General features: G+C 39.5%; 1 protein-coding gene across 1 annotated transcript; it reads right to left on the bottom strand.

The window, feature by feature from the left end:
• Positions 1 to 7,521: 7,521 nt before the first annotated feature.
• Positions 7,522 to 25,994, bottom strand: CLTRN (collectrin, amino acid transport regulator; the record flags this gene model as incomplete). The annotated part of the gene is made up of 6 exons (XM_079549262.1): positions 7,522 to 7,678; positions 11,902 to 12,096; positions 14,889 to 15,005; positions 21,298 to 21,383; positions 25,485 to 25,543; positions 25,928 to 25,994. 6 exons carry the CDS (start codon positions 25,992 to 25,994, stop codon positions 7,522 to 7,524), a joined length of 681 nt encoding a protein of 226 aa, XP_079405388.1.
• Between the last annotated feature and the right edge of the window lie 1,267 nt (positions 25,995 to 27,261).

A 27,261-nucleotide genomic window follows, 5' to 3' on the forward strand; every position in this document is an offset into this window, starting at 1 on the left:
ATTCAGACTGTGAGTTACTTTCTAGTAGCTCTGTTCTCTGTCCAGCCCATCCTCTTTTTCTCTCTGTAAACCTGGCACTTGGGCAGCACTAATGACAGCATTTCAGATTTGGCTGAAGTCCATCATGATGATTTCAGATCATTTTTCCAATTTTTCATGATCATTTGGAATTGTAATCCTTCAAAGGACTTACGGGTTGGCAATGCCTGCAAACCCATTACCAGGTTTTCTGTTCTCACATCCAGATCATACAGGATACAGAAAGACCCAGAGAAGCTATCAATTAAAACAGCCCATCCTCCTGACTCATGGGCTGGAGTCTGTTTTTTAGGTAATTATGTGCCTTTTGTGATTCTTGTCTGGCTCATCTTTCCTTAATTTGCTTGTGAGACTGTCACGTGGTGAAGTGTTGACAGGTTTTTTTTAATACCACTTTTGGCTGCAGTTTCTCCCTTACCCATGTGTCCCGTTGTCTATTAGAGCAAAGAATGATGTCTATTATCTTGATGTGATTTCTTCTTTTTAATAGAGAACAGGGACTGTGACGACTGTTTGCTTTAACTTTTTTCTTTTCTCTTTTACTCTCGTAAGGTAACTGCACAATCACTGAGCCCAGTACATTTTGGCATGCTAAAAACAGCCTATATGCTCAAAAATTCCAATTTTTGAGGTGCTATATTTGGATGTAGGACCATTTGTGCCACAGCTCAAAAAGAAACAGGAAACTGAGAAAATGAAGTTCAGTAGGGGCTGTGATGCAGCAGCCATTAGAAGAAAACGAACAGAGTTAAGCTCTGGTCTCAACCAGAGCTGTTGTTATACACAATTGTGGCTGGTCTGGTTGGCTTGTACTGAGACTGAGATAGTTTGCCACCATTGCGGCACAGAGGCTGAGGTTGCCCTAAAATAACAGTATGTGCTCACTCTCCAGTTTGCCAGTCCTCCCCTCCACCCTGGGCTCTGCAGTGCAAGCTGTGGCCCCCAGCTGCTCCCAGTCTGCTTACAGAGCTGCTCACCAATGTTTGATGTATCTTGGCTCTGACAGAACTGCTTCTGCCTCACTATTACAGTGCTGACTGAGCTGTGCTATGAAATGAGAGCTGTGATAAGAGAGAATTGCATTTAGGATGTGCTTCAGTAAGAAAGCAGTGCATTGTGCATTGGGCACCACACCCTTCAAATAGCTTAAAATACCATTATCAGGACAGTTTTCCCAGACAGGAGTACCACTTAAGCTCTGCTATACTTCATCATTCTGCCTTTCTGCTCAGTGCATAAGAGTATTGCTCGGGAACTGATTTGTAGAGAGGGGCTCAGAAGGGACACAGCTGCAGAGTCCCTGGCCTGGAGTATCCTCAGGAAGACCAAAAGCTATTCTATTGCCTGTGCAGGGCTGTAGCCACCCTGCTTCTCTGCTGTTTGCCAAAGAGAGGTTCACATCAGTTAAATACCTGGCAGATCCTTGCTCTGACGGCTTCCTGTAAAGTGGCTCTGCAGAGGCAGCGAAGGCCCAGGGGTTGCGCATTGCCCTGATGCAGTTCTGAGAGAGGGCTGCGCTGCCTCAATGGCTCCTGGGCATCGCCGGGAGCAATCCCAGAGCCTCTCCCTCATCCTTGCACTCCAAACAGGGGCTGGGCAAACAGTCCTTCTAATCCCCAGAGCAGCCTATTTCCCACATGAGTAACTCTTTGGCATGTGTGGTGTCTGACATTTCTCAGATGTAGCCCCTGCGGCTGAGCTAGAGGCAGGATGCTGCATGGCCACATTCCAATGACTGGATCTCAGACCTAAAAAGAAGTTGTCACCTCTGCATTGCTCCTTTATTATCCAAGGGCTGACAGCTGCTCAAAGCTTGCTGAGCATCGCCCAAGGGTCAAGCAGCTCACAGGCAGGAACAAATCTTGCACCTGAAAACAACACTGAGAACTAAGGAAAGTTGCTGATAAGTCTGTGAAGCATCAGGGAACTGAAGTGTTTTTGCAAGGTTTAGGATAAAGCAATGAAGCTGAGTGGTTTTCAGGAAGGCGCGGAAGAGCATACAAGCAGGCAGGCTAATATTATGAAGTGTCCTCATTTGTACTGGGGAAGGCCACTGTCAGACTTGAGACCATATGTTAAGGTGATGGAAGAGGAAACCATGCAGGGGTACAATACCTTGTAATCATAGAATCATAGAATCTTTAAGGCCGGAACAGACCTCCACGATCATCTATCCTGTCAACCCAACCCCACCATGCCCACTGACTACAGTCCCTCAGTGCCACATCGACACGTTCTTTGAAAACCTCCAGGGATGGTGACACCACCACCTCCCTGAGCAGCCTGTGCCACTGCATCACCACTCTTTCTGAGAAGAAATTTTTTCCTAGTATTCATACTGAATCCTTACACTTTGCCCAATTATAAAGAGCCACTTTGCCCTAGCAGATAAGGGTATTAAGGGTATTAATCTTGTGATATGCAGCTTTTCCTCTAGGCAATCAGCATTTCACATTTCATGATCACTAAGGAGGCAGCAAGTGGTCTTATTTCATTTTCCAACAGCCATGTATCCACATATCAGCCTCTGATGCATTGTTCAGATCATGGAAGAACATAAGTCCAAAGTCTAAAATTCCTGCTGGTCCACAACTGATAAAGGCTGCATATGGTAATTTGTTGCAATTAAGATCTCAAAGATAGGAGAGCAGCAGAAGCTGATAGAAGAGTAATGCCAGAAAAAAGCGAAGCTCGAGCCATTTCTCAAAAATTAAATGTTTTCTGTTTAGCTATTGCTGAATCAAATAAGATGCTCTGACAACTTCAAGTTGTCATCTCTAAGGAAAAGGGAAACAGCAGGAAGAAAGAGATGTGACTAACAAAACTAGACTCTTTTTTTCAATGATCCTGAGCAAAATCCAGTTCCCACTGAAGCTGCTGAATTTGCTGAGAGCAAGGTTGAAGCTGTACTGTAAAGCTGTAATTCCTCCACACCATTTTGGGCAGAATGGCTGACATCAATCCAGCTACAGAATATCCAGCTGTAAATGCAAATGCATTAGGATAAGTGCATCTGCAGTGCTTAGTGTATTCAAAAAACTGAATACACTGACAGATTTGTGCCAGCAAATGTGTGTCACTGACCACTGTCAAGGTACTTCAGCTTTAAGCGATGTGAAAACTACTGACTTTAGCCCTTCAAACTAGGCGTATCCAACAGTGCAAACTTTTCCTTAGCAACTGCCCAGTAGCCTAGGAAGCTGCAGCGTCACTCTACTGCACACATCTCTTCTTACACGCTACATTAAAGGGAAACAAAAACCACGAGAGGCCAAAAGGAACCACTCATACAAAACCAAGCACAGATTGCTCATTGCTGATGGGTTGAGGACAGTTGAACAATGCATTTTCTATAAAAACCCAGCACATTTAAAACAGCTAATTTTGTACGTTGCAGGTTATGAACTGACCAAATGCCTGAGATGTATTTTTATGAGTATCTAGAAACATAAGCACCACCTTTTTACTGAGAGTTATTTTCAGACTTTTTTGCAGTTCTTTCCCAAGCTTTAAAGTAGGTATTTTATTTTCCTACATGTAGGAGGTTACACTTGAAAAACTCTTCAAGACGTGGTAATGTTCCTTGCTTGGTCAAAAACAACACATGAGTTATCAAACCAGAAGTTCTAATGCTAATACAGCTATTTGCATTCATTGGAGAACGATTTTTATTCTAAGGTGATGAAAGAACAAGATCTGAGTTTTACCCTAAGGCTCCTTGTGCCTATTTCACCTTTCTTGTTTGTGAATGGTAGCAGAAACAGTGAAGTGCCTTCTGATGTATCTTCCCTTAAAATACAGAACAAAGCCTTCTGTGAGGGCGCAGCCCTGTTCATGGAGGTCAGTATGACCAACCACTGTTCTACCCAGACGAACAAGTAGGAGCATATGGCTGCAAGAGGGACATGGGGTAGCATCTCCAGGATCTTCAGCCCTGGCGGAGCTGCAGGGGGAATATTCAGTTCAGGTCTGATTACCAGACTTCAAGAGGCAGTGCATTTAAAGGAGAGTGCTGCAGGCAGACCCCCCCCTCTCAAGGATTTTTTTCTGGAGGAGAAGAGAAAGGTGATGTGACAGCACAGTTTTGTCCAACACACAGTGACATCAGTCTGTAGAACAGTTAGATTTCCTTAAAGCAAGTGGCAGAATGGGTCCAATATGGTCTTTAGCATCTGCCCAGTTTGTCATCTTCCTGAAATTATAAAGTTATAAGTTAATTTATATAACCAGCCTGTGGTCAGTGCAATGCTCAAGGTTCTGTACAGAAAGTAGTTGTGTCAAAATCTGTTCAGTTTAAGGGTAGTGTTTTAAAGTTTCCAATGTTCTCCAGTGCTCCAAGTGCATAGATACAGAGCAGCAATGTAAACTATTTACTTGTGCATGATTTGTGCTTATACTAACGCAGACATCAATACCCTCTCACGAGTAAGCAGAACAGAACTGCAGCATCCTTCCTGAAATGTTGACTCATGGGGAATGTGGAGCTGGTGATAAATGTTGCAGGTCTTCAAACAGAACTTCTCTGTTTTTGCTGTTCTGTTTAATTGAATTTTCTTCTTTCCTCTCTCTTTTCTCAAAGGCAGCTCCTGAAAATAAAACAGTTCTGTCTTGAGCACACCATGTTCTTTTGCTGAAATTCATTGGCTCAGCACAAATACAACTGACTCATTGTAATAGGAAGTATTTTACTGTATATTCTGTCTCTTGTTTCTTACTTTCTTGTTATTATCACGTCTTTTGATGGCAGGTGGTTTAAAAAAAGCAGAAATTACAAATGGTGAAAGTTACATAAAACATCTGGCCAGGTCCTCAGCAGATATAAATTGTTTTCATAACATTTGCAGGTGCTGGAGAACAGGCTTTACCAAATCAAAGCACTCTTTGTTTTCTAATAGGTTTCTGCTACACAGAGAGACTGGAAAAGAGATTTATTTCCTCTGTAGCAGCATGCCCTTGATTAACCTCATTTGCAGCAGCTATTTCAATTAAAGAGATAACACCAACACTGCCTTCTAAGCGCTGCTAAGTGTGATACCTGTCTGCTCATGTATCATTTACTTCTCTCAAGCCATTTTCTGTCAGTGCAGAGACAAGCAAGATGTATGCTGTGGGTGAGTCCCATATCATCATTAGCAGAAAATTACACCAAACTGCTGTAAAGTAATTACACTGCTGAGAGGTGAGCCGGGAGGAAGCCAGTGATTAAATACGTGCCACTAGTGCTAAGCCCACACCACACAGTGTTTTGCTCAGAGGCTTTCAATCTATTTTCCAATTGCTGGCTACTGCCACAGGCTGAATCAGACCTTCACTCAGGCCGTGGCAGTATGCTCAGGTATGCTCAGTCCTTTGTCATACTATATGAATTTTATTCTGGTCTCATACAACAGAATACAGAACAATGGTAGTTTTTATACAGTAGGTTGGGGTTGCTCTTGCACCACTAAGCTCTTCGTACTGAAATCTTTCACAGGCTATCGCAGAGGTGCTGCTGCTACAGCAATCTACTGTGGTCATACTGCAGTGTAGCTATTTGTCATATAAAGAATGTGAAGAGTGCAAAGGTTTGGAAATGATGCGATCGGAATTACCAACATAAAACTCTGACTGAGTGAAAGACCTGGGAGCAAGGACTGAGGAAGCAATAATAAGACTGTACTCTGTATCTTTCCCCCAAATGATCTTAAACAACAGCAAGCTTAACCTTTGATGTGCCTGTGAGAAATATGTATCTTTGTTTTTGAATGCTATTTGAAGCAATGAGATGCTATCATCAGTAACTGAGAAGCGAGCAGTGCACCCTCCAAAACATGGAGAAGTCACATTCCTTGTCCAGAGAGGCCCATCAGTAGGACACAGAAGGAGACCAAGTGAGGCAAATGGTTGGTGGGACCACAGTTTTATTTCATATTTTGCCCTCCTCCCCCACCCTCACCCAGCTCTGCACTCCGCTTGCCCAGTCTCCCTGTTTCACCCTGCTGTTTCACCATTCCCCTCCCCATTCTGCTTACCCCATTCCCAAGAGCCAGAGCCAAGCCAAATGGATAGCCAAAGATGCCTGATACAGCCAAAATGCTAAAGAATTCATACCTGAGGGCATGAGAAGCTTCCTTAATTTTCAGGACACTGGAAGGTCCTTTACAAAGAGCTTTTATCCTGATTTAACCTGTTCCTATGGGTGAAATTAGCAAATGAGTTTTCTAACATTGTCTCCAAACATGACACTAAAAATGTGATAGCTAATGGTCAGAACCTGCCTCCAGTGGTGTGGGCAGCCATTTGGTGACCAACAGGTCCCCTACTTTACTTCAATGTATTTATATCCTCCATCTGCAATTACCCACACATGAAACTCTCCTTTACTCAGGCCCAATTCTTCTCAAAACAGAAAGAAATACATCACTGGTTTAAATAGGAAGAGGAATAGGGCACAGACAGCTTAGTCTGTATATATGGCTGATGACAGAGTAATCCAGCAATAAAATTTAGCGCCTGGTATTGTTTGATACTCTCAGCCTCCAGCCACATACCTAGGAATCCTAGGTCTGAATGCTCTCTGCCCACTTACCTCAGCCAGGCATGATGTATGAAAAACAGCAGCTGGTGTTTCAAGGGCTGAACCAGCTATCCAGCTGCCACGTGAAGATTTCAGTTGACCCTGGGCTCACTATATGGCTTGGAAATCTGCTTTAGTTTTATTATTGAGAAATGTAAGGAGAATTTTTCAAACAATTGCAGTATGCTCTTAGAAAGTCAATGAGAGCTGGGCCATTGGCAATAGGAGGCACCTGTGGAAAGTCTCCCTTTCCTTTTAATTTAAAAAAAAATTCAAAATATTGCCACTTTTGGTTTCCAGGTCATGTAATTTATGACTTTTTAATGTGAAAAACACATTTTTGCTAGTCCTCAACACTGTAGATGGCCCAGCCATTTTTTAACCTGCTTTTACAGAGGCTGTGAGAGCTTTTATCCCCCCAAATAAACTGAAAGCTTCATGCACTGATCACTGTTCCATCCAAAAGCATACAGTGTATCAGCAAACAGAAGTCAGCTTACAGAGAAAACTTTTGTATATGGCTTAAAAGAAAGCCCAGACAGAATTGACAGTGATAGATGATCTCCCCTGTGACAGTCAAGAATAATGCAGTTTCATGTTTATATCAAGGAAAAAACAACAATAGACATTTAAATAATCATTTAAAATTAAATGCCTGACACAAGGCAGGTTTCAGCTCTGTTCTGTCACACATCTTTCTGAAATCTTAAATGGCTATAATGTGAGGTCTTCTCATTTGCTTTGCTCACAAACAAAAGCATTGTAATGGAAGCTCCAGTGTATGTGTTATCAGCAAAAGGTTCTCTCAAGGGAAATTAAGTGAAAGGACATTTTTCTTGTCTTCATGTTTGACATTCAGGAGTAGAGACGAGATAAGGTAGGCACAGGAGTCTTTCAAAAGAGCACCAGATAGCAATGGCAGCATTTCATAAGGACGTGAACCGTTCATCATCTGCTGCAAAGACTCCATTAACGTGGCCTGCTTTTAAATCCAGTGTTTCGCAAGGAATCCCATTTTCAATTGTTATTGTCACTTCGCCTTTCTCTTCTAAATTTTCTCTCTCTGTTGACTCTTTATTCTTTCTAAAAACAAGGAAGAGAAAATTGTTTTATTCTATTGACCTGCAGCACTCCACCAAGATTTCACAGACAGAAAACTGCACACTTAGACAGAAGCTCACTGTAGGTTATGTACTGAAAGGAATAATCTGTCGCAGAGGCTTCCCAGCATTATTTGCTCTTATATTGACTTTAGCTGCATTAGCTCACGACCACCTACAAGTGCAAAAGCAGGCAGCCACACTCAAAGCCTCTTTGCTGTTGTAAACACACCAGAAAAGGTGGGAGGCTTTTCGTTCCAGGGGCAGGAAACTCGGGTTTAAGTGGTTTGAGATCAGGATTGGGAATCAGAAAACCTGGAGTGAAAATGTTGTAAACATGTTATACACATCTTTTGGCTCCTTGTTCTGTAAAATGACAGAAGGGTAAAGTTGGTATAGGAGAAAAATGGAAAAAACCTCTTAATGTTTTTGCTTGAAGTCAGAAAGGACTGCCCTACAAATCTAGCCTGTTATGTATGTCAGAGATTTCAACCAACCTATTTGGATAAATTAAGATATACTTTTTAGAAACAGATCAGCTTTTGACTAAAGCCTCCAATGATGGAGACCCGGGCACACTCAGACTCCCTGATGATCATCTCCAGAAGTCAGGAACTTCAGCACTGTAAATCTGCACTTCTAGTTCTAACTTCATTAATAGCCACCTTCCAACTCAGTATCTTATTATACTTCTGTTTTCTAGAATAAACGATTGCATAGCTTTCATGTTTATGTGTCACAGTTCTCACAACAACCATATTAAAATAATAAATAAAATTACCTAAAATGAAAACCACAAGAAGGCATTATACAGAAATATCAGTCAACATGTCACAGTGTTCCTTTAATTCCAGATTTATTCTAACCTTGAGATCTACTAGTTCATAGTGGAAAAATGTTCTGTACTTTACAACCTGCAGCATCAGCGGTTTCAGAGGATAAGAAACTCAAAGGTCAGCTCTACTGCTTCTTCCTATCCCGCAACATATACTGTAACAATCTGACTCAGGACAATCATAACAACCTGACTCAGTATAATTGTTAATAACAGTGATATTAAGAATAATAAAATTTTATTGGCCTTTGGGAAATTCTTGGCATTACAAGCCTGCTAAAAATAAATTGTGGGAGTAGTGGCAATCTTTGGCTGCCCCTTCTGCTCCTGCAGTGATGAAAGGAGGGTTCTTTAACAGAAAAAAGTGTGGGCAGAAAAACACAGAGACAGTACTAAGGTGCAGATTCAAAAGAAAAGAGAGGAGTAGAACATGTGTGGAACTTGTTGCTGTAGTAATTCAGAGAAGCTAAGAATTGCTGAGTTCAAAGGGAGACTCAACAAGTCAAGGGAAGTGAAAACATTATGGGTTATTCAAGGCATATATATCAAATCCAGTTTAGGAGGGCCTTCAACTGCAAAACAGATGCTTGGAGATTAATAGAGGGAAGCCCGGCTGAAAATGGGAAGTAGGGGAAAAGGGTATGCCTCACTTTAACCCAGCATAGCCACTAAAGGAAGGGAAGGGAAGGGAAGGGAAGGGAAGGGAAGGGAAGGGAAGGGAAGGGAAGGGAAGGGAAGGGAAGGGAAGGGAAGGGAAGGGAAGGGAAGGGAAGGGAAGGGAAGGGAAGGGAAGGGAAGGGAAGGGAAGGGAAGGGAAGGGAAGGGAAGGGAAGGGAAGGGAAGGGAAGGGAAGGGAAGGGAAGGGAAGGGAAGGGAAGGGATCAGTTGGAAGGGCCCTGCAAAGATTGCTCCATTCAACTGCCTGACTACTTTGGGACTGACCCAAAAAACAGTCCTGCCCTGCCTATGTGCCAAATATATTAGTAGAGAAGGAGGTGTCATATCACTGTTGTTAAAGAAGAACAAACATGAGATTGGGAGACAGTGTATCTGATCTCACTGTAAAGTCAATAGCTATAATCACATGGAGCTCTGCGAATGACTTCAGGCTGCAAGCAGCTGGGGCCTGGATTTTCACATGTTGGCAGTGATGCACAGTGAAAACCTAATTAAGAAAATCTTCCAGTTCAAGAAATGACACACAATTCTAACTCATTACTGATACTCTATTAGAAGTCTATCACGTGCTTTCTTGCTACCTGAGTAGGAGCAGTCTGCAGCACATCCTTTGGTGCTTATTTCAACTGAGGTATTTAACTGGTATTTTAAAGACTAGTAAAGACAAAATGCCAGATTGATGACAAATCAACACCGTCCTCCAGATCATATTTCCAATACAGCTTATTAGACAACATAGCTGGCAATGAGGAAAACTCATTACCAATGTGCTGAAGACTTTTCACATCTTACCACATGCTTTGGTACCTGAAGAAGAGATAAGCAGTTTTGAAATTCTCTCTTCTTTCAAAAAGCCAAATAGTCCAGACTATCTCTTTTACCTTCCCAGTCTTTCTGTGAGCAGAAGGAACAAATATGTACTTGTTTTATCCTTTCTCTCTCTCAGCTCTGCCTGCAGATGCCATTGATTTGAAAGGAGTGTTAGAAATCAACTGTGGATGACTCTACTCTGAGCAAAGACTATGCATAAAGACAGAGTAGGGAAACAGAGAGGGGAGCAAAAGGAATGTAACAAACTGTTCAAAACTCAGTTGAGCTAGTTTGAAAACAGAAAGGGAAAATACTGTCTTTTAGCCTGGTAAAAAGCATAAAGGATTATTTTAGCTAGAAAAACAATCGTGGATATTTAACATAATTTATTTATATTACATTCATGTGAAATGTTCAAAGACCCCCTTTGAGCTAGATGCTGCACAGAGTCACACAATTGTGACACTACACAGGCATGCAGAGGGCAGGTATGGGCTCCAGGAAGAAACATTATTCTCCAGTCTCATAGACAAGATTGCCTAGATTCAGGGGATGAAATAACTCAGCCCATATCACATCAAAGACTGTAATGGGACTCAAGTACCTGTCCAATCTCTCTGCAACAGCAAAGGGGGTTCACAAATGGAGCTCTTCCACATGCAAGTATAACTGAAAGGACTCAGACTATATATCTTTCTCTGAGCGCTAGTTATCCCTCACAGTAAGTGCTGTTCTTCTGAGATCTTTTTTGGGATGATAACCAGGCAGAAAGGAAAAACTTCAGCGTTTTTCACTTGTAATTCCATTGCCCTGATATATCTGGGGATACAGTTCACAATACATTCAATAATTATAGTACTATCTAGTTCTTTAAAAAAGAAAAACAAAAAGCACCTTCTTTTTTCCAATTTCTCTTCAGTTTCTGAAGCCACAATGTTGCATTTAATCTAATCTTCATGGTAGCTGAAGACTATTGTACTATGACTATGGTAGATTCCTACTCACTCTGTAGAGAAGTAGCTCAACTACTACTCACTCCCAAAGCAGGATCAAAGCAGGACCTTAAGTGATAAATTTCCATTTCTTATTTCCAGATCCAAGTCAACAGAGATAAAAGAATAAAAATATCACCTATTAACCTCTGGCCTGCTCCAACCTGCTCACAACAGGTTGGACTCGCATTCACAAAAGGAATGAATGGCCTTCCCTGTTCTGCCAGTGTTGTCACAAGGCAGACACTGAGCAGAAACAAATGAGTATCTCTTTCATACCCTATGGCCAAACAACAAACACCTAGGCTAACAGTGACATTTGGTAACACACGATGAAGGTTCCTTAGGCTCATCAGTGTGACAATCAGGATGCGAGTGTTAGCTGAAATGATGCTCCATTTCACTGGGTAGGCCTTCTTCAGCCATACCTTAGTCATTATTGTATCTTCTACTTAGGCTTCTCAAACTATAGCAGCATCATTTTAGCCATGCCAGGTTTTGACACTACAGCCTTGGAAAGGGAGCAGTCACTGACAGCATGCTCTCCCTTGGTAGCAATTTGGCTAGTCTGTGAGAGGAGATTCACCTACAGCAGGTAAACACTGAGAAACACAACAGCAAAAGCCTTTGAAAAGCTGTTGTCTCTACTTAGATAGCTGCTAGGATCATGCTTTTATCCTCCTTGTTTTCTCAGTAACTTTAGCATTACTTAGGCATCTAGTTCACAGCTAATAAAACTTAAACCTTACCCTCAGCAAAGAGCACAAGGTCTCTTTAACTATGGATGGAGCAAGGATACATCAGGGATAAATCTGAAGTAGATTTGAAAAGCAAAACCACCCACCCTGACTTAACTTGCAGTTAAACCAGAAGAAAAGCTAAGCTGCTTACTTCTTGTGTTTCCGAATCCCTGAAACAATGAGGAAAACAATTCCAGCCACAATGAGAGAAAGAACAACACCAAATACAATAAGCCAGACAGGTGTGGAGGGCTCAACAGGAGGTGATAAGGTTGTAGATATCTTCAGGAACTGCAATGTTTTGTCACTCAGTAGGAAGGCGCTGTTGATTCTGTCCCGGTTCATCCTTCATAGAAACACACACACACAAAAAAAAAGCATCACAGCTCTTTTAAAAAGATATTTTATAAATAAAAAAAGATAGGAAAAAAAATAATTTCATGTATGTGCTGCAAGTCTGGCAGGGTTGAATTTAATCTAACATGATGTTGGTAGATTGCACAGACCTTCACCTTTAGCATAGATCTTGTCAGTAATCCATAGACGAGTGTCTAATAGATGAGGTGCTGGAGAACACATGTTTACAGGGTGTTGAACATCAGACTGGCATGTGTATTTATCTGAAAAACTGGAAAACACTGATGAGATCTGAAGTAAACCAGTGGTTTCCGGTTTGGATTACATGCTGAAGACAATAACCTGTAATGGTGGCTGTGACATCTTGTTCATACAGCATTCCACAATTGCATGGCACTGGTAGATCCACCATGCAATGCTCAGAGGATTTTATCACTGCCACTTAATTTCTCAAACAGAACCATACTAACTGTTAGGAGCACATATATCTGCTCTTGCTGCTGGAGATTTTCTTAGATCCGTGAGGCACTAATTATGCTTTAGTCCAGAAGAATCCATCCCCATTGCCAAAATGTCCTTCTTTATAGGATGTATCTAAATGGATTTCGCACATTTTTTTCCATTATGAGAAACTGTAAATTCGAGAAATACACTTTATCAAATGAGTAGCACAACTTCTACCCTTGAATGGGTATCTTCAGTATCTTCACTCGCATTCGCTACTTTGGAGCATTTGCAGCAACTTCTAGGTCTGAATCTAAGCACCCTGGAAAGGCTTTAGCAAAATATTTCATTAGCTTTTGCAAAATGCTTCAAAGTTTTGATAAAATAAATTACATATATTGGTCTTAATAGATTTTGGTTGCAGTTATAAAATTCACCCTCTTTCTTGTATACAATTCAATTGATTTACTACAGAGCAAGTATTTCTTAAGAAATATTCCCTGTAAGATATAGGGGAAACAAAAGTAAAATCCTTGCAAATTCCTTTCTTGGAAATCATAATGTTGACTATCTTTTAAGCAGGAAGTTCTTACCCTTAGTGGAAAGCTAGCAATCCTGGAGAGGGCTGAAAGCTCTGGCATATTATAAGACTCATTATAAAGTAAGCTACCTGTGATTAAAAGAGATTTTCATCCTTATAAATATAAATGATTCATTGTGAGCAGCTAAAGTAAGCATTATTAACCCTCATCTAATGGCTGTAGTTACAGAATTATGCGCTGAAACACATTCAGGTAACTACAGGTGCAGATGTGTTTGTATATTCATAAATGTCTCGTGTATATTTATGCAAGATCTTGGGACTCGTACAGAGCTCTGAAAAGGTTGTTTTCTTTGTTCTTTGTTTCTGAAAGAAACTCATAAAACAAAATCCTGGTCTGTGAGTAGCATTCTTACATGATACCCACGTAGTATAAAGAATTAGAATAATGGTTTGGTATGGAAGCCTGCAATCAGGAGCACTAGAATAAAAACGTAGCTTTATAGAGTATTTTATTTCTTCTTTCTAAGTTAGACAGGATTTTTTTTTTTTTAATAGCATATTCTTCTTTATGGGATGAAAGACAACAGTTAAAAAAAACAAACATGCTATAATAGCATCCAATTTCTCCAGCAAACAGGGCACATAAAAGGCTTAAATAAATCAGCTTCTGAATGATTCAAAGAATAACACAAATGCAAAAAAAAAAATAAAAACCTGCATTCCAACACTGTTAGAGAGCTTCAGTGAATAAATAATCTGCTTCCTCCACTAATGCTATGAAGCTATTGTTTGGTGTCTCTGTAGGAAACAGTTTTTAATCTACTCATAAGCTTAAAAGTTAATCTTTCCAATAGAACGCATAGTCATTCATCAGGAATTAGGCATTACACCTCTATGGAGGTAACATGAATTTTTGAGACAAAGTACAGAATGTCTTAAAACAAAGAGGTCTGTTTTCTACTTGGTGCTCAAGAAAGATACGTGAGTTATGCTGCTTGTGGGAGTCATCCCCATAAACCTCTTTTGTAGCTCTGACAGACCACTGGAGTCAGATTACTTCTTTTTCCCTCTCTGCACTCTTGCTTTTATTGGCTAGAGCATGCAATATTGAGTAGAAAGTGAACTGATTTGTATCACATGGTATTTTGCACAAGTAATGCTCAGCTACTATAGCGACTGGCATTCCAGAAAGTGCTGCAAAAAGTATGACAGCAATGTGAGTATAAGACTATTTAAGCCAAGCTGGGACCCAGCCAGTTCTTTTCATGAATAGTTCACGTGCCCTTCTCATGGAAACATTTATTTCTACATTAAATCTGAAAACTTGCATTTGACAAGCACTAAAGTGAGCCTGTGGTCACTAACCTTGGTATAGAAGTTCACATGGCATGCGGTGAACATGAAATAACATTGATCTAACCCTGGAATTCTGTCATCTAGAGAAGAAGGCTCTCTCACTGGGAAGTGTAGCAACTGGATGACAGCAGTGTTTCTGCTATGCACATGACAAAAAAATTACAGCCCCAGCTCCAGGAAATGGCTAGTTTTCACCTAAAGCTCCAGTGTTAACAGAGACTCTTTCTATAGTTAGAATGCCAAAGCTCACATACATTGCATTCCACGGAGCTGTTACAAATCATGCTAGCCATGCATGCCTAAAAGAGTACTAACCCCTTGGTGTTTTAACTACTTGGATTAGATTGTCCCTACAGAGGCAGAGAGCTCATTTATGGCCAAAGAAAAATCATCCTCAGTCAGCAAGGAAGGAGAAACTGCTGGATTAGCAACTGTACCTGATGGCTGCCTCTACATCACTTCCCGGAACAGTTGTCGTGTTTTTGGAGGAATCTGTGACCACAAACCAAAATGACACCCGATCCGTCACATTGCAAAGCAGCACGTTGGAAATTCTGCAGATGGTTGAAACAGAAATTATTGAAATATTCAGTAGCTTTCTAAAGAGGGAAAAAAGGTAACCATTCATGCTCAAGAAAGAAACATCATCTGCAGCATTTCTCATTTCTCAGTACAACTGAAAAAATTTAAGCTTATTGAGACCAAATGTGGGTCTTCAAATGATTTCTGGATATACTACAAACTTGCCTGGTCTTGTACATACATGTAGTGTAATTGAAAAAAAAAAAAAAAAAAAAAAAAAAAAAAAAAGTATCTTAATCATCTGGGCTGTGAAAAGGCCATATTTGTCCACTGGGCAAATGCATTAGTAAAATAAGATTATTTTTTTTTGCAACTAAGGAGCTAGACATTGTTGACGTCCCATACAATTTTCAAGTGAGTGCAGTCCTGCTATAGGGAACACTTTCATAGAGGAGAGGAAACCAGCCGGGAGGGAAGAACAAAGAAACTGACATTATTCTCTTTGACATCCTTCTGCACTGTCAGGCACAGAGTGGAGTCAACAGGCTAAATATAAACATCATACTGGCACTGGCCTGTGCCCTCTGGTTTGTGCTACGACATATTTATCTCAAATGTTTCAAAAGAAGATTACTTGGTTTTATGTGAAGTTGACAGCAAAAGGCCACCGGCATGAAGCTTCTCTTGGCATACTATATAAAAAGAGAGCAGAATATCTTTAAGGTGTGTTTCTTTGTAATCTTATAAACTTGTAATCTACCACTAATAGTAGGGAAAGATGGAAATATAATTAGAAATATCTCACAGAATGACATCATCGTAAGTATTTAGACCAAATAATTGAATACTAGTGTAGGTGTAATGTAAGTAAATAGTGACTAAGGATAGATGGTGCCCTTATGTTCTTCTTTCTATTCAAATTTTACTCACACAACAAACAAACCAGCCAAACACATGTGATACACAGCAGCTGCTATAAAGACACTGTTTACTACAGCATGGCAAGGAATATAATTTGCATCATAGAAAGATATCCAAAGTGTTGTCAATTGAAAGACAGAGAGCTAGAGCAATAAGAATGGAAAAAAAAAAAAAAAAAAAAAAAAAAAGAAATAATTCCATATTATTAACAAATAACCCAAAGACTTTGGCTCAGGATTCAGATTTACTGGCTATATCCAAGCAGTGAGCAGATATTCTAACAGCCCATGACTCAGGATGAAGACCATTTTTGTTTCCACAGGGCAGCCCAAACTTTGTTCACCTTTGCCCACCATCTTCCTGGCCACAAGCACAATAAAGTTGCCCTGTCTTGTATCTTCCAATTAACTACAGGGATGTTGGTAATGCCCATTACCATCTGCGGTTTCGAGGTTTGATTTGTCCATCACCAAAATGCAAGTTTTAACATTTCTGCTCCAGTTTCTGAACCTTCCCAGGGTGACAAATTCCCTACTGGTAGCAGTGACCTGCCGCAGAGCTCTGTTGTGTAGTGCCATCTGCTGGCTAATTACAAACTTAGTTAAATGACTGCTAATAGGACTTCAGTGATGGCCTGAAGAGCAGAAAGCACAAAGTAGGAAAGAATGTAAGACAGAAAATGATACCCATAAATGCATACTCTTCACTCAGAACAACAATAGCTGTTGGCAGGACAGGAATTGGCTTGTTCACAGTAGTTCACTCTTGATATTTTGTTGAAATATTATACCTATTGCTTCAAGCTTTTTTGGGCGGTGGTTCAGGTACCAGTGTGTTTGGGAAGGAAAAACTTTCATTTACAGGAAAGGTATACATTCCACAGAGACATGCAATAAAATGGAAAGAAATGATTTTGCAGAGCTGAAATACCCACTTTTACCTCTCTGGAACATCAATTTTGCAAATACAGATAATTTTCCTGGATAAAAGAGGAAAGCCATCCTCTGGGATTTTAAAAGATGTTCACATCAGTTTTTTGGCAACAGCCAGAAGATAAAAGTAGATTTATTCCTCTCAAAATAAAAGCAAAGCACAAAATTTACAGGAGAGGGAAAAAAAAAAGAATCTACTTTTAGCTGGTGGCTGACAAACTCTTGCTGACTTCACAGAATATCTAAAATTGTATCTGTGGAGGAAGTTTTCCATCAGGAGAATTTGTAACAGTAGGACCTAAATCTTCACACTGCCGCAGCTCTTAAAGCTGGAATTCCTGTGGTGCACTCAAAAACTGATCCAAATAGAAAATAGCTGTGCGTATTCCTCTCTAAGTGTTCTCAAAAAGTGAGGAGTGAACAGAGCTCATTCTCTCAATAGAAGGATGCATTTCATGCATAAGGAGTGGCAGAACATGCTGTAATTCTATACAGCCTCAGAGACTCGAAGGGACTCTTAAGAATGAGGTCATCCCTACAGCACCCAGGCTTTCAGTATGACATAGAGCAGGCAGTCATCACTGGGACAGTGTGTCTGTCTCTAGAAGGAGCAGAATTGGGCAGCAAGGCTCACACTAAGATATGGAAACTTTGCCTCCTTTCTGCTCCCTGTTGTGCCTAAAATCTTGCCTGATCAGCATTTAAAACCCAGCTTCACTGCCACTTTTCAACAGCAGAATCTGAATGCTGTAAATCCTTCCAGGCTCCAAAAAGAATAACACCATTCACAAGAAGTTCAAAGAGGATTGCATAAACACCAAAATGGACTAGTTCAACAAGCACCAATGGGACCACTCCTTTTCAGCAGGTATGCTTTTTTTTCCCATGTTATTTGAACATAGATTTGACTCAAAGCTTGTTGAAGCGTTAGAAAACTGTGCCTTTTCAGTGTTTAGGTTTGAAAAACTTGACTTTATCATGCACTTTGCAAATTAAGTGTGTTTGTAAGCATTCATATGGACATCTGTTTACTTCCTTAGCTGACTTTCACCACAGTTGCTTTAGGATATTTGTAGTATCAAAATGACAGGATCCTGGTCCTAGTATTCCCAGCCCAAAATCAATCTCCTTTCCTATATGCAAATGAGTACCAGTGAGGAGAGGGCAGGAAACCCTGAAGAATCCTCGGCTTGAAACAGCATAATTGATCCTTATGGACATTTAGAAGATTACTTAGGGATAAGTAGAGCTGCCAAAGACTCAAAGAGCACTGGGTACATATGGCAGCCATTAGCTGATGGAAAAGCGCTGGCCCTGAGGCCCTGGTGTATACCTCTGGCTCTCCAGAAAATGCCAAGCCTCTTCCCACCTAGTGCTGCACATCGGTTCTCTCAAATGTGCCTTTGTTTTCTTCCTTGTTAGGACCAGCAGCCATGAAGTCACGTTGACACAACAGCTTTATCTCTAGAAGTTTATTTTGTTGGTCTGAGTAGTCAGAATATTTTTAAAGTACCAAAAATACCTATCTTAAGAGGACAGATAATTCTGATGAACTTCTGGTCACTCCATAATGAAAACTGCAGCTTTCTTACATACAAACTGGGAGCAGATACACAAAAGCAAATCCTTTCATTTAAATGCGAGTGATCACATTCTTTCTACTTTAAAGATTAACGAGTCTCAGACCCAAAAGAGATGCATATTATTTCAAATGAGTCACAGATTAGAGAAAGAAGAGTTAACAACAGGCTCTAGACGATCATCTTTTAACAATGACAGATCAAAGGTTGGCTCAGGTAGTTCTTGAATGTATGTGGTGAGAGTGAATCAAAAGGTCATACAGAGAGCAAGAAATAAAGGATTTGTATTTCTCAACTGCAAAATAAACTTTTATTTTATCTGCATTAATAATTACTGAGTAACTCAATGGATTGTGTCTTTTTCCTGTTTCACACAACCTTGACAATTCATCAAACCTTTCAAACATTAAACACAGTTCCATGATTTATTAAAGTTTAGTTTAGAAATTAACTTCAGAGAAACTGAGATACAGTGTGTATGATACTTTTACATCTCATGAAGAAAATCTGTTGGTATTTACCTATACAAGTGCCTGTAGCATAAACACACTTCACTAGATTAAAAACTCTACCTAACCAACAATGTAACAGAAAAACTTCTTAGTGACCAAAGATATAAGATTTCACTTGGTCTAAAGCAAAGCAAGACTCTTTGGGATCAAGGTTGAGTAGAGTCTGGGGTTTACCTGCCTTGTAACTATGAAGGGTACTTGCATCTTCTCTAAGTTCCCACTCCTGCTTCTCTCTTCACCATTCTGCCAGCTCCTGCCACTGTTCATACCAGTTATGTGAGAGTGCTTCTCCAGTATGCTCTGCACGCTGCTATTCCCTCCTGGATGATGAGTGCCCCCCCACTGCCATTCCCACTGCAAAGGGGTTGGAGATGGACAACGCTCCTTTCTCTGTACCCAGATGCCTCTTGCCAGCCATAGTGCTAGGAAAGAGGAATGCTATTTCCAATAATGGAAACAAGCATGTTATTTGGGGTATACTGGGAGGTCAACAAGCTCTCAGTCACAGAAGGGAAACTCTGAGGTCTCACAAGATCTGGGAGAGACCTATGGGTAGGAAAATCTTCAGACTGCTGCCTAATAAGTTTTAGAAGACACCAGAGCTGCATAGCAATACACTGACTGTCTACATATGACCCTAAAGGTATCTGAAAGTCCTAGAAAAGCTATCAGTTTTACCTGGAAATTATATTATTATATATATATATATAATATATATATATTATAATGGAAATTAAATTATACCTCATAAAGAAATCCTGTACTGTGTTAGAAGCGGCAGAAGATGCCCATACCTTTTTGCAAATATTGTACTGAGTTCTCCTTTGAAAAACTTAGTAGCAGGAAAGTGTTGATGCATGCAAGCCTACCTCCAAATCAGAGTAAGACTGCCATTATCGTAGTTGTCCATAGGAAAATTTGTCTTGGGAGGAGTTAAAGGAGAACAAATGTTGTGACTTCCCAGAACACATAAATAAAACATCCATTAAAACTTTAATTCCTGTCATACTGGTTTGACTTTTCCCATTCCTACACCAAACGTTCTAAAATTAGTTGAGTCTGCAGACAGCTGCAGTAGTTGAAGAGGGTAAAGTTCAGTGGCATGTGACATAGGATTTTGCCAGGTAAAAGCATCATGGCTTTGAAGGGGGAACAGAACAATAATTTTAGAAGGAGGACCAGGGATTAAAATGAATATACAGAAACAAGCTTTTATGGATCAGAGAGAGAAGAAAAACTCTCCTGAAAACCTGGAAAAAAACCCACAAAAAACAACCCTGCATAATAACCTTTAATTAGCTGGTATCTTGATCTCATTTTTGCAGGTGTGCAGTGGAAATATACTTGCCTATTTGTGTTAATCTTGGCGTAATGGCTCCTTGCTCAAATGAGACACCTTCCAAGGAATACAAATAAAACAGCAAGGAACCAAACACTTCTGTGACATGGAGCAGGGAGAGCACCTTCTATTTAAGAGAAAATGCAGCAACCACAATAATCATTATATGAATGAAGATAACTAATGTCTTGGCAAATATGCAATATGCTTTATCTGATGCATTGATGGCCTGAAGCAGTTTTTTCAGGGAGTAAATTGAAAACCTTATCCTCATTAACGTACCAGAGTCATAAATCTTTCCTTTTAGATTGAAAAACAATGAAAAAATAATAAGCCTCTAGGAATACACTCATGAGGTTTCTTGTTTAAGAAAGGGAAGAACATACTGAAGAAACAGCGTGCTAAATGGTCTGCTGATCTGGCATCTAATTTCGTAAATTGCAGTGATCAGAAGCCTGAGAAGAATATTCAATGCCTTAGGGTAGGTTTAATCCCAAACCAATTAATGGCTGATCTATGTCTGAACTGCAACATATGAAACATTCTGATGATAGGTAACTCAGCCACTGTAATATTAGAGATGGATATACCTTAGCAGAACTCAGCACCAGCGCAGCTATCCAACTTTCAGCCCTCCGAGTCAGCTTATCCTCAGCACACTGCCTAAGCTGAACACCAAGTAAATGTGCACCAAAGCTGCTTATTCAAGGATCTGTACTGCATTGCTCAGCCTTGCTGATGGACCCCTGCTCCTCCTCTCAGCGTGGTTACCAGAAGGTAATTGTGTCTTACGGCCAGATTCTGATAGAGTAAATTAGCACAACCCCACTGAGAGCAGTAGAGGGGAGATCGGTCCAAAGACTGAATGCTGCTTAAGATAGAGAGTGCAAAATTTAACATACAACTGAGTGTTGAAGAAATACGCTGGCACGTTTGGCTTTTAGAAGCTGTAAATAACGATTTCTACACCTCAGTACAGCAGAGGTGTACTGCTACATGCATCATTAATAGCTGTAACGCAAGTCAGAATAGATGCTTACTGAGTTGTGTTCTTGGTGGAGTATCTTCTCATTGCAAAAGCCATCATTGCCTTGAAGAGGTACTCTTCATTTGCATCCCAGGCATACTGTAAAAGAAGATGGGAAATCATCAGTTTCAGCTCCAGTGCTGGCAGGACAGAGGGGGAAAAGAGTCACTGAACTTGAAATATCATATAGATAAAGAAAATTAATAAATTCACTGACTGTGCTATGAAAATAAATTCCTACCAGTACTTAGCGTGCAGAAGCAGCTTTTTCTAATGTTTGATGTAAAGTGCAATACAAAGTGAAAAAAACTTTTCCAAAAAAATGAATGAATTGAATGTTTCTGTACGCTGGCCAAACAGGAAATGTAAAGCTTCTTACATCAAAGACCAGGCTTTTTACCAGAATTCTCCCAACATAACTGCACCTTTTTTTGCTTTGCTTCTTTTGTAGATGAGCAGAATTGAAGAAGGTTTAAATCTACTCTCAAAGACCATTTAGTTCTGCCAGTAAACAAAAAAGATAACGTTGAAGGCAGCCTCTGGGAAATGGATGTCAGGACACAAGGAAAAAAACCAAAACAACCAACAAACAGATTATGGCCTCATTGCTGCATGCTGTTCTTAATTATAAGCACGAAGATAGAGTCATCTAATTACGACATCAAATTTGAGACAAAAGAAAGAAAAAAGCATCCTTTGTCCTTCAGCAACAAATAAAATACAGGCTCCCAAAACTCTTCTGTGTTGTGTTGCTGAAAAATCATGCTGCCCTCATTTCATGTTTCTGAGAAAGCTTGACTAGGTTCCCCTGTGCTTTCATTCCCATATGCAATTCTAATGACCAGCAAAAACTACACGTATTACATTTTTATAACAATAGCCATGACCATGACTCACTGACTGAATTTCTCCTTTTCAGCAGATTGTAAAGATTAATAGTTTGTTGGAATGATATTAGTGGAGGTTCAATGCAGTTTTCTTCAGTCAATAAGAACACAAATCTAATATTTAACTTTCAGCATTAAAAAAAATCTGCACTGTAATCATCCAAACCAGAAATCCAATAGTGTGGATACTTAACCCTGATAACAACCTGGGACTACTTTTTCATACTTTAAAACACACTCAAAAAACAGGAGTAGAGTAAGCAAACACAACTGAAAATGCCAAATCTTAATTCTGCTCTTTAATTTCTGATTTTGGATGTATGGAACTGCTGCAGTTTCTCTGCAGAAACAAGGAGGGATCCAACTTCCAGACACCATCACACATTTTGCTTTGACGTTCTGCAGACTGGGAACCTGAATAGGGAAGGAGGCAGCCATTTAAAGGGCAAAAAGCCCATCATATTTATCATCCCTAAACAGATGAAAACAGGTGAAATAGGTAGAGATATGACCAGACAGGTACCACAGATCTGAGCAATAGACTACTTAACCAGCATTAAAATCCATAGGCAGTTCTGGGACTTGTGGGTCTGACTCACCACTCCTGCCTTGTGAAGGAAGAGAGGTAATTACATTGTGATGTGTGCCAGTCTGGGAGCTTAAACAGAAAGCAAAAGAGGGACAGTTTGAATAAAAATATTTTAAAGCTTGTATTTTGATCCCATGTCACTAATGAAAACATGACAGTAATGTCAGCAATAGTGTTAAAAGAAAAAGAGACAATATACTAGAGGAAGAAATATAGGTATAAGCCATAAAACTATTTACCATAATTTTAAATGCATCTGTATTTAAATAGATGGATGATGGACAACGATGAAGCACGCTCTCCTGCATGCTTACATGGACACAAATGCAATACAACACTCTCAAGTATATGTACTTGGTATGTTTATGTTTAGTGCACTACATGTATATCCGAGAAACAACATCACACATCACACGTGCTCCCTGTGGTTGTCTTTGGCCCTTTTGAATTAACTGTCTGCTGTTAATGCAACTGGTGACTAGCAGCCACTGTAGAAGCTGCTAGTAAATGTAATGCCATCCTCAGGGAGACACAGTTCCATAAATCATCTTCCCTTTGTTTAAGTTTACTCCCAGTGCATAGCAAGCAATGTCTCTTCCATGTACATCCGATACTACCAAGTAGCACGAAAACAGCTAGATGCTTACTGTATTTTAGCTGTTATTTCCAACATTAGTACACAAAAAATGGCACTTCCTACCTAAAAGTACAGCCCACCTTGTGGACAAATGAAAAAATGGTGTCTGTCTATGTTAGCATCACACAAAGAGCATGCTATGCATTAAACCACTTGGTAAACTATACTAACCTATTTTCTATGCTCCTGAACCAGAATTATCCTGCCAGTCCTACAGTGAAATGATCATGGTATCAGGGTCTTCTGCTGTTATCTAGATTGAATTGACTTGTAAATGAATGAAACAGAATTAAACAGCGAAGCATCATACCAAGATATTCCAAGCTGATTCTCTCCTATTGTGATATATGAGAGATTTACCTACCCTATTATTTGCTAAAAATAAAAATAAGATCGAAGTTTACCAAATTCTTAAACCGAAATGAATTTCAGTTTCAGTTTTCAGTTTCAGTCATTTGCAAAGAAGACTGTGATGGCTCTGAAAAGGAACTATTAGCTGTTAATAGAAGTTAATAAATTCTTCATTATCTGCAGATAATTTTGTATGGCATCATAACTCTTTCAGTGTTATAACTCTTTCAATGTTCTAAAACATTGTTTAAGTTTTAGATTGTCTCATTCTCAGGTCTTACATACATTTTGTTAATTGAAATAAACTACTATCTATCTACCAAAAAACAATAAAAGGCTCCACAGTTATTGCTTTTTTTTTTCCTTGTAATATAAAGTACCTTTAAGATTAATGATTTGTATCATACCCTTCTTGTGATGAAAAATGGAAAAATTATAAATGATCAAACAAATCTCCCTTCTTTTATTATAGTTGGAGAACTAAAAAAAGCACTAAAAAATAGCACTGTTGCAAACAACCATTTTTATTATTTCCTAAGGTTTTGAACCAAGATTTAAAAAAAATATTAGTAGTTATTATAAGAAGCTTCATTAATGATTTTGATGTATTTCAGCCACAGGATTACACTATTTTAATAAATTTTTAAACAATGCAGGCTCGCACAGTTTTTTAATTAAAATCTCTCACCCACGAGGATTGACTTCAATATTAATTTCCATAGACAAGTACTTTAGTATGTATCTTGATTATTTCTTTTAAATTTATCTGGTTTATAAAGTTCCCAGTGGAATTAGTACCCTGCTAATGTTAGTTTGAATTATCTAATATTTCAAGGTAGTTTTTGAATGGCCTCTGTGGACAGAGGGTGATTCTCATATTTCCAGTCTCTTCTAACACCTACTCTATGGCATCTTATTTTCCAGGACTACTAACAATCAAACACTAGACTTCCAGTGCAGGTTACTGTCCAAGATATTTCATATCTAATTTTATGCAAAGCACTGTAACACACTGGAGATTTGTGGCAAGAATTCAATACTGCAAATGAAATACCGTGTTCTTCTGTATCTCATAGCACTTTAGAACTGGAAGGACCATTTGGCCACCTAATTTCCCAAACTTCTGTGTATTACAGCCCCTTATTATTCAGCCCAGAAGTTCTACATTAAGTGAAAGGATTCTAATTAAGACAAAGCATTCAGTCCTCATGAGACTAACCTGTGCACCACAGGCAGAGAAGAAAGGGCAATATCTGAAACCTACATTAGCAGGAAATTGATCAGATATGCTTGAATGATCTCTACAGATCATGCTTGTCTGAGAGCCTGACATAAAATCCCATTTCATAAAGACCTAAAAATCTTTTCCAGCTTATCATCTCAGGCATGCTTGACTTTACAACTAGCTCTCTCAAGCAGGAGTGCTTTTCCCAAAATACAGACTTAGATTTACAGTGTCCCTCGTGCACAAAATGCAGCATCTCTACTGTTTTTGCAGCAGGGGAGAAAAAAAGGACTTTGACAGAAAATTATCTTCAAGAAAAGACAAGCTTTACACTTTAATAAAGAACGTCATCTTAAGGAGCATGCTGGTCAAATGTCACAACTTGAGAAGTTATTACAATTAATACTTCAGAACAAATTCCTTGTGCTGCCTTCATTAAGTGTACAGTGTGCATTAGTTCTATTTTGACAGATATTTAGTTAGGAACAATATGTGAAGATACTTTACTTACTGCATTATCTCCCAAAGCTGTTTTGATACTAAGCCGTACTTTGAAAGCATTCTGTGCATCTGACACAAAGAGAAAAAAGGTAAATGTATTGATATTCAGACGAGATGGGATTTTAAATCATTTACTTCTCTAATTATTTTACTAACCACAGCTTTAAAGTTGCCATAGCAGATTAACCGGTTAGGAGAACTAGAAGCTAATAGCATGAAACATGCAGCAGCCCTGCAGATTTTCAGTCAGGTTTACCCCTACCTCATTAGAACAGGTAAGAACAACATCTGCACTTCATTTGCACTCAGAAAAAGTGAATGCTCAGAGTTTCTGTATTCAAACTGGAGGCAACCAGCTAGATTAAAAACATAAGAAGCTGACCGCTGTGCAGGAATACACTCAAAGCTAGATTTCCCTCAGGAGGGGTGGGAATCAGCAGCTCCAAAACTTACCTGGCTTGCAGAGCTCAGCAGAAGCGACAGAAACTACAGAGAAAGCAAGCAGCAAAACTCCAAACATCTTTTCAGTGTGGAAAAATTGAGGCTAAAAGAAGTAAGTCTCCGGTGCAAAGCACTCTTAAACTTTCTGTGACCCAGGATTAAAGCATCAGCAGCACAAGTAAGCGACCAAGCAAAAGGTTTAATAATTAACCTCCGTTATTTTAGATAAACAGGCACTAGAAACAAATGTCTTGTTTTCATTACTTCATTACTTACTACCTTTCTCTGTAGTTAAAAAAAAAACAACAAAACAACAACAACAACAACAAAACAACCTGTAATAGGTTTTTCATTCTCCCTTTTTGGAATAATGCAAAGCATTACACAGTGATATGTTCCGGTTTTCCCCCCAGGCACACACACATAAACGTGTGAGCCACCCCACACCTGACCACCTTGCATCTCTGGTGGCTAGATAGCACACACTACCCACAGCACACATGGTTCAGTTGCTCCTGCACTGTAACCAACAAAATCAGCTTCTGAGGCATCACTTTGAGCTACATCAATTATAAATACAGAGAACTGCTTTCTTCCTGTTGGAGAGTCATGACAGTAACAACTGGAATGTGAGAATACACAACAGAAGGACTACGTAGGGAAGTGGGTATGCATAGTTCATAAAGACACATTCCAGTTTTGTTTACACAATATGCTGTGTATATGTACACTCACATACGTATGGCAATATATTAATGATGTATATTACATTTTCAATGAAATGTTTTCAAAGACAAAGAAGTATGTGCAGAGGAGAAAGAATTCAGCAACTGAAATAACAGAAACTCGCAAATACTTGAACAGCCTTTGCCATCTGGGCAGCAAGTCAGGATTATTTTATTCCACTCTGCTGCTGCCTGCCCTCCCTTGTAGCCATTCTGATTAAAGGCTAGTTCCTAAATTGAAGATTTCTTTAAAATTACTTTCAGTCGGCCTGTTAGCACAGAGAAGTGTGTCTCGAGACTGCAAACCCAAAGACCTTCACAAGAGTGACTACCGGTGAGAACATTTTATGTAACTGTGGGACTGAATTTATGGAAAACAATAATCAGTATTTACTAGATAAGGTATTTGGACTTTCAGGTAATTGAGATTTTACTGTTTCACTAATTTAGTCTTATTTTTAGAAGTCACTGTTAAAGGAATTGATACCCCTCTTTTAAAAGTCATTAAATCAAGCTGATTCCTGAATGGCTGTTTACTCACTCTAGACAACCAGCTCAGAGTACAAAACTATTGGATTTGTTATCTGCTTAGATGTGCAATCAATGTCTACGAAAACGAAA

This window comes from Tetrao urogallus (assembly GCF_951394365.1).
Source record: "Tetrao urogallus genome assembly, chromosome: 1".
Classification (NCBI taxonomy): Eukaryota; Metazoa; Chordata; class Aves; order Galliformes; family Phasianidae; genus Tetrao; species Tetrao urogallus.